The following is a 14540-nucleotide window of genomic DNA, read 5'->3' as shown; positions in this document are numbered from 1 at the left end:
ACATTGAAAGCTTTGTCGTTGGTTTTAACCCTCTCTCATTGCCTTTCAAATTGAAAATATCATGCAGAGAAAGCTCCTCAGGGAGTTTAGCATTTTTAGCATCCATGCTATCGTTATGCTCAAGTTATGGTATTGTTAACCGCGTACTTCAATTCGTTCGTTATTACGCTTTATTATTATGTACATTATAATAGGTTTGAATAGACTGTACAATTAGTGTGTACTATATAAACATGTGTATGTCGAATCTATTCATTCAGCTTTTGACAAGTGTTATATAATCTTCCATCTTCGGCAGAGTTCGAGAATTATTTATTACTAATTAAATCCTTGTATGAGATACGAACATTTATTCATGGCGTCATTCGAAATTAATAGATTTTGACGTGCATATATTCTATGGAATATTCTTGTATATTGTAACGTTATTGTCTAGAATGTGAATGTTTATGCAATTAAAATATGTCAAAATATACAGATAAAATATATAAAAGTATGTAGATATACAGCAATGTATGTAAAGGTTATACAATAAGTATATTGAAAATGTACTATAACAACGGGACGTTCATTAATCATACGCCATCATTATAATTTAAATTCTAACTACACTTAAAATTGAAATTTTGCTCCAAAATGATATTTCATTTTGACATATACATACGTATTTCTTTCCCTATTTCCAGTTATACTCATTACATACCTTAAATGTTATTTATAACTGTTATTTTATGTCATTTAATAGTTAAATCAAATTGATAACGATCGCTTGACTAAAATTAATTCTTCTGTATATGTATATTTAAAGTACACAAATATGTGAAACCTATTTCATATGTGAAATATACAAAATAAATAGTACGTAATCAAAACCTAGAAACAAAATTAATTTTTATATGTAAGTTTCACTCTATTACCAAACTATGAAAATATATACATCTGCATAAACATCCACAATCTGTTAATATTCTAGTAAGAAATTTATTCTTAATGTACATAGAAGAAATTATAATTGTTAAATTTCCAACCGATTTTTTCTGCTACCCGAAAATCGTACGCTCCTGAGCTCCGATCGGGAAACGGCGTTTGGGGTGGAATGTTTTCAAGGGGTTAGTAACGCGCTTCCAAAAAAAAAATGGCGGCCGATCGAAGGCGGTGGCGTTATGACGCATGCCACACGGCGACGCTCAGCGTCCCTCGGCGGCGCCACCATCGACCAACCCCCACAGTTCGATTGGAGACACCGGCCGGCGTCGACGGCTGTTGCGGAGCTCCTTTCACCTTCGGGTTCGCGTGTGTGCTAAAGTCTCTCTAGCCATCGTATCTTTCCTTCTTTTGTGTCGAACAACAATCGTGAGACTGTTCTGGACAGGTACGACGACCAAACGAACGTTTTCGATCGTTACTTTTCTCTGTTCTTTTCCCATCATTCTCGTCTGCCTTCCTTTTCTATCTCGGCGAAACGTTTTCTTCGCGAGCGTTTAGATATCGTCTCAAGATTAAATCAATCTTATAATTATAATTATATCGCGACATATGGTGTATACGCATGATTCGTACGCGTTTAATATCAAGATTTTAAAGATTTGAGATCAAAGATTTGAAATATTTCAGCGGCAGTTTGCTCGTGGCGCTGTCGATCGTATATTTGCGTAGTTTCGATTCGTGTGACATAACTATGGTTTCAAGCGATTCGATTGTGGTCGTTGAACTTTATGAAGATTAAGGAAGGTAGAGAGAGTTTAGCCGAGACTCACCACAGTCGATAGTTGACGTTTGAGCTTAAATCATTCAGTAGTGTCAAGGAGAACCGTATTGAATTCAGATACATAGTTCTCAGTTTGCTTTCGAGGGTAGCCGCGAACGTTTACGACCCGCCGCCGGGTTCGCCTTTCGATTTAGAGGTCTTTTCTACCCGCTTTTTACAAACACGTTATCGCAAAATTTATAGTGATTAATGTAAGTGAATAACAATTGGTTGTTTAAATGGGCTTCATTATTATTCTCTCTTTAATTCCAAAATTTTTATAACAGCTTCCAATTATGTATTACAAGCGTCAAGTACGTTCAATAATATCAAAATTAAATCTTCTTTAATAATTTCGATTCGAAGCCAAATTCCAATTCATCAAATTTTATCTTTAGACTTTCATATTTTCTCCCTTTTTTTTTGGACAAAAATGTATCTTTCTTTGAACTGTCTCGTTATAATATATGCATATCGATATCGATATCGATATGCATACGTAACCGAGTGAATTTGCATCGAATATCACCGGCAGAATAGAGTCCGATCATTTGCTGACGGGTAACAAGTACGGTAAATATCGGTAAGAGATCTCATTATGCGCGCAGTCGAATGTTAAACTAAAAAGCGAGGTGAAAAGAGCCCCTCATCCGATAGAGAGGACAGAGATGGTACATGAAAGGACGACACGAGCTTAAAAGTATGCGACCGTGTACCGCGTATATAGTCGTGTATTCGCGATAGTAGCTGGCCCGGTGTGCTTCGATGTGTATACGCTTTACACGGACGCTGAAAGTGGAAGGCGGACAATTGTCCACTTTTTGCGCCGGTGGCCGTGTTATCGTTGCAGTATACCCGATACAGTGTATACGTCTTCTTGACACGACCTCGTAGTACCTTCAGAGAATTTCGGTCGTATAACGTCCGTGTTTCGAGACACTTGACCGAGTGTCTTCGTACTGTCCACGCGAGAGAGAAAGAGAAAAGAAAGTACGGTAAAAGTACAAAAACGAAAGGAGTGTTATATGCGCTATTTGGTGTTTTTGCATATGCAGTGCTTTTGATACGCGTTTCTTTTTCTCATTTGTATTGTAGAATCGGTCGTTAAAATCGGGGGAAGTGACCGATTCGGATCAGACGTGGATTTTTAGTGTGCGTTTCTACGCGACGGTGAATCTCGCGCGACAATCGATAGTCGATCAAGAAGTTGGTTGGTTGATTTCCTAGAAATGCGAAAGTGAACATTATCGGGGCGAGCGCGTGCATGTACATCGCAGGACGATGGCTGAACTTTGTGTTTGCCGATTTTTCGTGATCCTTGCTCATCTGGCGGTCGTCTTGGTGCTCGCCCAAAACCCCATCGAGGAGAAGACCACCTTCGAGGCTGCCTTTCAAGGTAAGTGTTCTATCGATTGCATTTATCGATGGTTCGATGATGGTATAGACATCTTCCATACATTGATCGATTTAGTTTGAACGTGTTCATTGTATATTCTTACGATTCGTGTTCTTGTTTCTTTGTCGATTTATATCTAACTGGCGTCGTTGTCGTCGTCGTCGCCGATAGTTGATTACGTTAAGTTAGCAGCCATAAAATAGAATGAGTTTAGGTTATGAGGTGCATTAATTGAAGTAGAAAATAAACATTGAAAAGCTCGTTAAGAAAATGACTCCAGTTAAATTTTTCGAATTTTAAAGTAGTAGTTTGTCTAGTAATCAGAGGCGTGACTTGTAATATATGGAATTTATTACATATTTAGTGAGAATTGACTGGTTCTATGAAAGCGAGACATTTTTGACGAAAGCGTTTTTGTGTTTCTTTTGTAAACAACGATTCACATATGGAGGTCGTTCAATCTAATAGTAACAGGGGCAAAAAAGGATATTGATGTTAAGGGTTCTATCATAAGTTTTTATTTAGTAAGGGACATTCAGTTGAAGTGAGATTATTAGATTATTTGTTAAGCTTTTCGAATTTTAAAATAATGAGGCATCTTCGTAGCTAGAGGTGAGTCTCATAATACGAGAATCTTATTGTTCAGTGAATCTGTTGAGAGACAGTTGTACAATAGCATCACGAGTGCTGCTTTCTCAAACAGCGACTCATATATCCAAATGATTCAATTTAATAACAGCAATGAAGAAGAAAAGAATGTTGATATCAAATACTCTATTATATGTTTGATTTTTTATTTCGTGAGGAATACTGAGTTCAAGTGCAGGTATCATTTTTTAATTAATTCAATAAAAAAGTTGTTGTTCGACAAATAGTTCCAGTCATGGTATACACAACATTGTGACTGACTTTGCTGCTATATAATTACAAATATGTAATCCGATAAATGCTTTGTTTAAATAACGTGTTGTTGTGTATCCAACAACAATCAAAGAGTATTTTGTTGTCTTGGTAAAATATAAAAATCGACAAGAGTTGTCTTTGATATGAACTTTTCAATTAATGAAAATTGTCTTTATGCAAATGCGTAATGCATACGTTCGGTTATCTGCAGTGAGCTTACAGGCTACTAATTACGACAGTAAATATTACTGGTAAACGTTTCGATACATTAAATACATTTGTGTTATACTCGGATATTCATTAACATTTCATCGAGTGTTTTTATCGATGCGATGAAAATTTGAGCGCGATGCTTTTCAGAATTTGGCCAACAGCGAATCACGCCATTACGGATCCATTTGTCAACGCGGCTTTCCATTCGGTAGCATTTTTATAACGCATATATCCGCGCGTATGCACGTCGGAGTCGAAACTTAATTAACGTTCGTATATTTGCGCACGGGGTTTTGTCGGCTAGCAAATGAATCCGTATTGACAAAGTCGACTCGAATGCATTAACAAATTTTCGAAACTATTCTGAATACGCAAATGCCACCTCCGCAAATATTGTAGTTACTGCAAATAGTTTGTATGAGAAAAGTGTTTGCCCAATACACGATTCAAATCTGCCGACCATTTTCATACGGATTCATTCCTCTGGTATAGAACATACTTTCATCGAACGGTGTTGTCTATCGATGTGATATCAATCCAGCGATCGATATCCCCGACGATATTCATTAATACGCATTTGTCATGAAATGGTAAATATGCAACGCTCGAAAGGAAAAAGTATCATGCATGTTGTCGATTTTTCAATATTTCCACGATATTCGATGGAATCCTACGTATCGAAATTCGATCCAAATAAAAATATTATAACTTTTACACAGGGCATTTTTCGTCAAAATGAAGCTATATTTTTCTAGCTATATATGTTTAATTCTATGATTTATATCATTCTACGATATGACTTTGATTTTGTTGTTTTGTTTGAAAGGAAAGATTTAAATCTTTGTAATGTAATGCTTTTATCGTTATTAATCCATTATAATTCCATTGTATGTGTTCCATTATATATAATATTATTTAATTATATATATATTTAATTAAATATATTATACAATTATACACATATATATGTAACAATAATATAATATTATATATAATGGAATACATAAAATGGAATATAATATATTATATTCTATTGCTTACTCCTATCACGTTTTATGTACCATGTTACTGAACTTTTTGATCAAACTCTGCAAGTAGAGTAAACTACGCAAATGGTCCGCATGACTGTAGTTCATGCAACAGTTATAACAATTCTCTTCATTATCCGTGATTTCTCGTTTATGATTCATATTATAGTTCATGTAACTTCTCGTAAAAGATTTAAAACATACCTATTATTTTTAGTCCTTGATTAAAACCTAATAGTCAGCGTTTCCTCAAAAATAGCCTTATCCAATATCCACGTCGCAAGCGTTACGATCTCAACTTCTCGAACGAATTAAGCCCGAAGAGGTCAGCAGGGAACAAGATTAGCGACCTAAGAGCGTATCTCGAGTTTGGTTGAACTTTCAGTTAGCCATAGTCGTATACACGGTTGTCCTTTCGTGGGTAACAATGCTCCTTGCATTTTCGATTTTGGTTGTACAGGATTTTAGCACTGGTACGCGTTGCAATGCTAGCGTGCCACGTATAACACGACAGATTGCGTTAATGTTAATGGTAAACTCGCGCAGGGAAGCCGCTCCCTTTGCGAGATCTCCGCGGGCCCATTTGCTAATAGCCAGAAAGCAATTAATATCACGGTCAGTTACTGCCCTTTAGACATCACCGATGCGCACTAAGTTGGTTATATAACGGTCAGGTCCGAACCTAGAAATATTCCCATGTTACAGTTCGCGCGTCATTCAGTTGGCGAATCTTTGAATTTACCGACGAATATATTTGTCCATTTGTCGTTGGAGGACTTCATTGGCGAACGTGAATTTCAATGGAACTGGGACTTTTATGTATGTCGCAGAGGAATTGTTCCTAAAGATAACGATAAGGCAAATTACGTTATTGGAATTCCAGTTTGTTCATTGGGGTAATTTAGGCGATCATGTGTGAGGTAATTTTTGGAGTAGAAATCGTGTCAGTGACGTGTGCACTTATCTTGAAATAGATTGTACCTTTCGAAGTTAGTTTAGGTTCTAAATGTCGAAATGTGTCGACAAGTTCTGTCATCAGGTTTCGTCCATGTTTGCAATTTTGTATATTTATCTAGGAATTTTCACCAATCGCAGCAAATTGAAGAAGTGTACGTAGTCGTTGAAATATAAGTTACAACAAGATGGTGCAGTATTGTTGAAGAAATCAACTGGTAACGTAAATTCTATCGGTAAATCGTCATATGATAATGTGTATCTGAGGCATTACATTGTATGAAGTTGTTATATAGAATGTGGCAGCATTCACAGTATTTTTTAGATTGATAGCTTTAGATTGATAGCTTCTTTAGATCCGTATGGAACTTGTTCAATACCGAGAATCATAAACGCAGCATAAACGCAGAAAAATGAAAGATTCTATAATAACAAAATCGTTACACACAGGTATGAGATAATAAGAAATAAAGATAATAATTTTATCGATGACTTAAAAGAATTAAGACAATTGATTTCTTTTCTTTTAAAGAGCAATTTATTAATTAAAATATCTAATTTCTCTTCTACGTCGTGTATTCAATTTTTTTTACCATTTTCTAAACGGTATCCAAAATGATATTTCATTTTAATCCTGTTAAGAAACCTCGAGAAATTCATTAACAGCATAAAGCTCGAAAGGAAAAATTGTTTCCAGTACGATTATTTTATTCCATTGTCTGAAACGATCCAGTTACGACTGAGTTCATTTAAAACGGCGGAAAGGTTGTTCATTTCGGCAGGGGGTTGCAAAACGCGAACAAAAGAGTTATCAGCGAGTAGCCGATGTAACTTTAACGATTAGAGAAAGCGGCATTGCCCGGGTGAATTTGAACCTAGGGAAACAAAATCGGCGGCTGGAAACAACAGAAGAAAGGGCGCGTTAATTCACACAGTTGGTGCATTCGAGCGACGTAATTCTCTGGTCGAGCGGAACAATAGGCAGGGAAAGAAGAAAATGGATTAGCGATCGATCGATTTCGTCCCAGCTGTAAACAAAGGTGAATTATGTATTTTCAAGTACGAAAGCCGAGACGTGCCTTCCTTGAAACGAACGAATTCCAGCTCGTTTCGCCTTCTTGTTTGTTCGGGTTTCTCTATCGTGCTCCCTTACTTTGCTTGCTTTTCTCGTTTTCCTCCTCGCAGCGGGAAGCAAAAGGACAACGCCGTCCATCTTATTCCCCTCGTACTCTCGACTCTTTTTACCTTTCTACTTATTTTCTACCTCCTTCCCTATCCAGCTTTGACAACGAGGGAGTCGGAACGGGGGGCGGGCCAGTTGCTCTCGTCGAACATGATAGCAGCGAGAAGTAATCATCGGCTCGCAAATGCACTCGAGAGGAGTTCCATCGCCGCTGCCGATAAAATCTCTTATGAGGCCGGATCGAAGATGCGCGATAAAAATGTACTGGCGTAGGTGGAGCGAGTTGAGTTACAGGAAATTTTATATCGTAAGGTTCGATTTCGGTGGATGTACGCGCAGCGAAACCTGCTGGTTCTCTTCTTCGCGGCGGATCTTGACGGAAGCGGGTAATTGGACTGAGACTGATGGTAGTTGAAACTGGAGTACCATGTTTGGATTTGTTTAGATGTGGAGTTCGTTTACATTTGTAACGTCGAAAATTAATTCTTCTACGGATGATTTTATGAAAATTGTAGACTTTTTAGTGGTTGAAAATTGAAGCAGCGAGTTTGAATTTGTCTAGGCGCGGAATTTATAGACTTGGAGTGCGGAAAGGGAAGTTGTGGAGCAGATCAGGTGTGTGCAAAAATTTATCATTAATTAACAATTAGCTTTTCCGGACATGATCTTTGAATTGCAGATGAGGTATAGGACGTGTAGGGTGCCAAAGAAATAATCGGCGTTTTATTTAACAATTCGTTTATTAACTCGACTAGCGGCTGCTTCACAACTCTCGACTCGCGACTTGTGCTGACGACTGCTTACTGACAACTGTTGCTGACAATTCATCTCTTAATCCGTTTTTTCCCTTTTGTCATCTTTTGATATCCCCATTACGCAAATGTTCGTTAAGCGTCCGCGATCGTGGTCACGTATGCTTTCTTCCGAGTATTTGACGGAAGGACCAAAGGGATATCGATGGCCCATTAGGCCTGTCAGCATTTACGCGGCCTCGTTTATGTTTCGCCGGTCTTTCGTAAGCGGTCTTCCCGCGATGCTATAGTATGTACCGACGAAACCGTTGGAAAGAGGGTTGTTCTTTGCGGCCTAGTGCCGCTACACAGATATTGTTAGTAGCTGGATGTTGGTGATTGAAACCTGGAATATGGTGTTTGGACTTCTAACTTCTAGCTTTGTACTGTGAAAGATCTATTCGGAATAAATTATTCGATATATAATATCTTCTTGATATTCGATCTGTGAGACTGCGTACATTTAGGCATTATTATAAAATGTTACAAATGAGACTTTGTGCTTCGACGTATAAAATAGAAAGTGAACGCGCGTATAATCCATTTTTAATCTCCATCAATCAGGCTTGAGTAAAAGGTCGGTTGTCCATTGTAGTTTTTACGATTCGCAGTTGTATATTTTCCGATTTTATTTTAGCAAGTGCAGTTGTAAATTATGGTACGAGTTAATCGTGTAGAATCGCGAATATCGCCGTCAATTTTACTTGCCCCGATTCTATCGAATATCTGTCTATATTATCCATATTTTCCATATTTTTCGATAGAAGTGTACGAATATTTAAAAACGATAAAAATGTAAAGAGAAGTGAAATATGACGCGCGATATTTACTAATCGTGTTACCGAGAAAATCTGCCTTCAGAAAAATTGAATTGATTCCTCCCGATGATGTTACGTGTCAGCTTTGTAATTGTACTTATTGTTGTCTATTCTTCGTTTTGTTTGACGTGCCAATAAAATTCGTTATAGAAATGTGATGGAAAGCAAGTTTGCCGAGAAAAGAGTCGAAATTTTTGCATCTTGAAATTCACCACTGTACAAGCATCATCACGACTGATGACCAAATAAAGGAACTGGATTTAGAAAGAACGAAGAGAGATGGTCGTTATTTCTCTTACGAAAGCTGTGTTCGGTAATGTTCATGTTTGCGGCTGCATCGGTTCTTTATGCACGTTTCAGGTTATGAACGGGACGAGTGAATAATGGAATAGGCTGTTCTAAGAGAATTTAAATTGCGTTCCGCCGATGGCACTGTTTCGCGTTCGTTGCGAGGCGCATCACAAGCTTATAGCCGAGAACTCATTTGACCTTAACATGCTTGCTGGGAATGCAGTCTGAAACTACAAATCATTATGTTCCTAGTTCTTCGCCGGTGAATATTGCGTTTCTTCGATCCGATCTGAATTTCAAATATGAAAGTAGTTCATCACTTACGATATTTATGTACGTAGGTACCTCATGAGAAGGCCGTTAAGAATAATTGATTACAGCATGAACGTGATGCTATTGCTATTTCTGAGATTTGAGATCAGCCATCAAGTCATAGTAACAATTCCATCATCTTTATTCGCACTAGTAGTAACTGTAGCGTTCACTCGGAAATAAAAGAAAGTGTTTGAACATCCAAGTGCTCTGGCATATCACTATTTATGTAAATATTTAATCATAAGAATACACGAACATCAAGTAGAATAATCGATATTGGAACAAATAAACTAAAAGTTCCAGGTTTAAATATTCGAGCAAGTACTGACATCCTCGAGCAATTTACTACCGGAGTAACCTTAAAGTAATCAGTATAATCGTAGATATATCTCAAACGTCGAACGTCAAGTCTAAGTACATAAAGAGGTTTACAAGACAGGTAGCAGGAAATATTTGCCTCGGAAGAAAATATTTGTGCAGGACAGCGAGGGTTAATCTATTTCAATTATTTACTATAAACCACTACCGGTTCGGAGGATAGAACAGCATACGAGATTAATGCCTCTATTCAATTATTTAACACATCATCTCGGTTCGTTTGGGTCTATTTACGACTCAACGTTGATTAATGGCTCCGCAGCGTGGATACATTGTGGCACCTATGGGATCGTATCATAGAAATACCTATTAATCTTACTAAGGACTGTCTATTGTACCAAACAACAGTTTGCACCGCGTTAAAGTAGAACATGATACTTGGACGGTATTCACAGGTGTACGGTAACGTTTGTTCATGCTATAGTCACGTGGACAATTCGATGCGTGAGCATAGGTCAACTTCAACATTACCGTGCATTGCTACTGACTGCATAGAGTCAAATAGGTACGTGGGTCAAACTTAAGGCAACGGTACACACAGTTTGCGCTGCTCATATACAATACATTGACGTTTCGCAAACTGTATACAGTGTACGCACAGATAGCATATATACCTTTTGATTGGCTGATTTACGTATAATCTAGATGTCTGCGATCAATACTGTTATCTATTTTCGTCAATGACTAGAAGCCAGCATTTACTTTATCGCGCGAAAGCAATGATTTCGTTATTTCACCAGACGATTTGATTCTGTTAGGACTTTTGTGTTTGGTGTTCGCAGAATATCGGCTGTTTCGATAGTTATATATAATCGTATAAAATCGTATAAAGTCTTTCACTCAACCACTGCAATTATAGATCATAAAAGAACAGGTAATATTAAGCAGACTTAGATGCAGATATTAGAGTTAGTCTTTATTCTAATTTAATCATTACATAAAGTACTACCATTTACATTTATTAGGCCTCAAACTTATACACGTACGTCTTATGTTACTATTACTATCAAATTTTGTTGTATTTACGTTTCGTCCTCGTATATTCTACGTGTGTTCGATACTCAAACTGTCTAATCTTCTCAAACCACAATTTATAAATCACGTTAATATCTATCTAGTATTAACACGAAGAAGTAGATTCTTCTATACAGAGTTTCGTCTCGTCCATTATACGTACATATGTATATCATAACGAATACACTTTAAGCTATAATATCTCCATTTGGTTGATTGCACGGGATTTGTTGGAATTAGCTCTTAATCGTTCAGACGTTCTCGAAATCGTTCTGCAAATCGTGACGGAACGCGGTGCACGTATCGGGATTAACCATGCAATAAAACACACTTTCATTGAAGGTATTTATCAAGGATTAAAACGGCTGGTCCTCGCATAGGTATAACGGGTGACGAATTTCAGCCTCAGCAGAGACCGCAAATTTGAATAATTTCACAGTTATTACGCAATGGCCGCGTTCAACCCAGCTGTATTATCGTGCTCGACGAATTCGTGTTTTTTATCGAGGCTCGTAATCGTTCGGCTGCGGTTTCCAACGATATTTTTGAACCGCGAATTATTCAGGTTCCGAGGGTAAACGCCCCGCGGATTAGTTCGACGACAACAGGCATCGTTCACCACCGGCTCGATCGCTGCAAAATTGATCGCGCACCGTCGAACCATCCTTTGCCTTGCCCGGAAGCGATCCATGTCGTTGCTCGTTGTCTGCAATATTAAATGGAAACGGGACACAGGTTTTCGCACCCAAACAGGAAAAAAGAAAATCGACGCTGTAGCTGGTATTTTTGGTTTCATAGCGTGCAGTTTGCGCTGTTGTTTACTTCTTATTCGAATGCGGCGTGTTATTCGCTTATTCATGGGCAAACTGCGAATGTTCACGCAGTAATGAGAAATTTAAAGATGTAAAGATGTACAGGGTGTATACATAATAGAATATCCAAAATGAAATTGTAGCTATAATATTTAAGTTCCTGTGCGGATTCCATTTCTTTAGCTATGTTTATAAAAGAGATTGAAATTTTTGTGAAACTTTAATTTGATGAATCGAAAATTAAAATTTTAAGAGATTTAAGACCTTTTCCTGTGTTTAACTATTTATATTCTGCAAATACTGCTTTGACGTCATTGAAAATGTACACGCAAATTGTTTTGTTCTCACCATGTAAAATGGAACAGGGGAAAAAATAATATTACATATATAAGTAAATTTACAGCGTTTTTTTTTAAGTCCTCGATTTTATAAACCTTTATTTCAAAAGAGCGCTGGTATCGTCGATCGATCGTTTCAAAAGATTCTCTATATCAAAATGGTTGAAATAGCAGTAAATTAATCATCTAATAGAACCAAAGGGATTCTCTGGTATTTTTAATGCGAAGTAACACTCAGAATGTAAGATTAATTCGTAACAAGTTACAAAATTCATTTGTTATATTATATACCAGTGTATGTTCTGCGAAATATGTAGTTAATAATTCTTAAAGTACCAATATGAGACATCCGTTCAGTCATAAATAAAGTTGATTACGAATCATTATCTCGAGTCAGCTTTCTGTGTGGATATATTATACAATACGAGTAAAATATCTCAGTAAATATCTCGAGATATTATCCTTTATTCCGGTGTAACGAGTAGGATAGAAGAAAGGAATCTCGAGCACGCTATTTTGCGAAAACATTTAGTTTTAGAGTGGCCCTAGTCTACCGGGGAGCCATAGTTAGCATTTAATTACGTCCGAGGATCTGTTTAATCGCAAAGTGGAAAAATGCTGTGCGCGCTCTCGTGAAGCGAACGAGTGTTGGCATTTGAGAGGTCAGTCGAGCGCCAACCGTGAAAGGGAAAGGTCACGAGATTCGTGAGAATAGAAGGAACTTAGAGTGACATTTCACAATTATATTTCATTCTCTCCTTTTTTCTCTTCTACTCCTTTTCCCCCGGCAAAAATATGTTATCACTGGCGTTATTTCTTCCACTCCGCACCCTTGTGTCTTTTTTGCATTTGTTTTACTATATATACCTTTTCTTTTGTTTTATTTTGCGAGTTATTTCAAAGGAAAATACGAAACGAGCGCGCAAATGGAAAGTTTTAAATCGTTTTGCTCGAACAAAGGAGTAGCCGAGTTTGTTGGTCGAGTGTTAACGAAAATGACTGGTAGAGAGTTTCTCTCCACTTTTACAATTGATTTTGTGCATCAAGTCAACGAATGAAAAATAAATACTAGTTAAAAAATTGATGTTCGTAATTTCCTTTCTCTACGGTCACTATCGTGGTATAAGTTCGCGAGGAGGGTCGTTTGTTATTTTTGCCACTCTCGTCTACAGCAACAGCGTGAACGTGTGCTGTGATCGTTTTACTTTGAAATAACCAACGAATCGCAAGCACAGCTGTCGTAAAAAATGTAACACTCCCAGTCATACCGCACGACGGAGTTCCGTATGGAACGTGCAACGAGGTATCCACGTCTGTTTTCTCTACACTTTTCGAAAAATACATCGAAACATTGTCGGTCCATTAATATTCTTGAATTTTTCATCCATCGAAATCCGCTTCGAAAGATATTTTTTATGTTTACCATTAAGGACTTTTTTTTGGATAACAGACGCGTTAGTTTGCGGATATGTGCAATACACACTTTTCCACTCTGGAGATATAAATGTGTAAAATCTGTCTTTTTAAGTGTGTTTATTTATACATAAATTATTGAACATAGACATATTAAAGATTTAGATGTAAGATCAATTAAAATTTTCTTGATATATACATATATTGTATAAACAGATTTGTATTATTTTGGATACATTTTCAGAGAATTTGATTCTCTTTCATTCAGACATTTTTCTTATTTTTTTAATAGTTCATTTTGGAAAAAAAATTATCTTTAATTTTTTTAAATATAAATAAGTTAACATATGTAATAGACAGGTTTTCGATCACTTATGACTATTATTTATTCGTAACTTTCTTAAATGTTCTATTTTGCTTCGCTTCAATCTCTTAAAGCATAAATAGGTTTCTAATTCAGAGCAAAATTCTAAAGACCTGATTTCTTTCATCAACGGAGATTTTTCTTAAACATTGTAGTAGTCATGTTAATTTCAATTTCTCCAAACCCATATAACTTCACAAATAGAAATTAATCTTCCCAAGATTTAATTCCTCTTTATAATTGTGCTATTCCTCGCAACATTCCGTTTCAATCATAGTCACTGATACGTTCCCTCTGAAACGAATGTCGCAAAGTGACGCTACTCTTCTTAAAGATGTCTTCTTATTCCAAGTGGAAAAGTAAAGTGACGATCCTCGTTGCGTTTCCTGCTTTTTGCGACATTCCCCTTTATTCCGTTTTCACGGTAATAAACCTTCCATCCTTCGATGGAAAGGAAGGTGGGCAGAGTTATCTGGACTTCTTTTCGCTTCAGCTCACTTTCTTTCTTCTCTCGTCGTTTCATTTTCGCCGCGGTGACAGTTACTTTCTGACCGGCTGACCCGAGAAAATGAGACCAAATAA

The 14540-nt window shown here is 37.1% G+C and overlaps 1 protein-coding gene across 5 annotated transcripts in view; it reads left to right on the top strand.

Moving 5' to 3' along the window:
- The first annotated feature begins 1243 nt into the window (after positions 1 to 1243).
- The window catches only part of LOC117158163 (pikachurin), a 262596-nt gene continuing 249299 nt past the window's right edge, over positions 1244 to 14540 (top strand). Inside the window, exons 1-3 of one of the 5 annotated variants that reach the window (XM_076624242.1) lie at positions 1244 to 1372; positions 2642 to 2737; positions 2843 to 3143. In XM_076624242.1, the coding sequence (XP_076480357.1) occupies positions 3029 to 3143 (115 nt within the window). In that variant the 5' untranslated portion in view covers positions 1244 to 1372; positions 2642 to 2737; positions 2843 to 3028. Of the gene's footprint in view, positions 1373 to 2199; positions 2738 to 2842; positions 3144 to 14540 lie in introns of those variants that run through there. The other 4 variants (XM_076624241.1, XM_033336804.2, XM_033336803.2 and 1 more) reach the window with 4 other exon arrangements.

Source organism: Bombus vancouverensis, chromosome 14 (genome assembly GCF_051014615.1).
Source record: "Bombus vancouverensis nearcticus chromosome 14, iyBomVanc1_principal, whole genome shotgun sequence".
NCBI lineage: Eukaryota > Metazoa > Arthropoda > Insecta > Hymenoptera > Apidae > Bombus > Bombus vancouverensis.
This window is presented reverse-complemented; position numbering and strand designations above follow the sequence as displayed.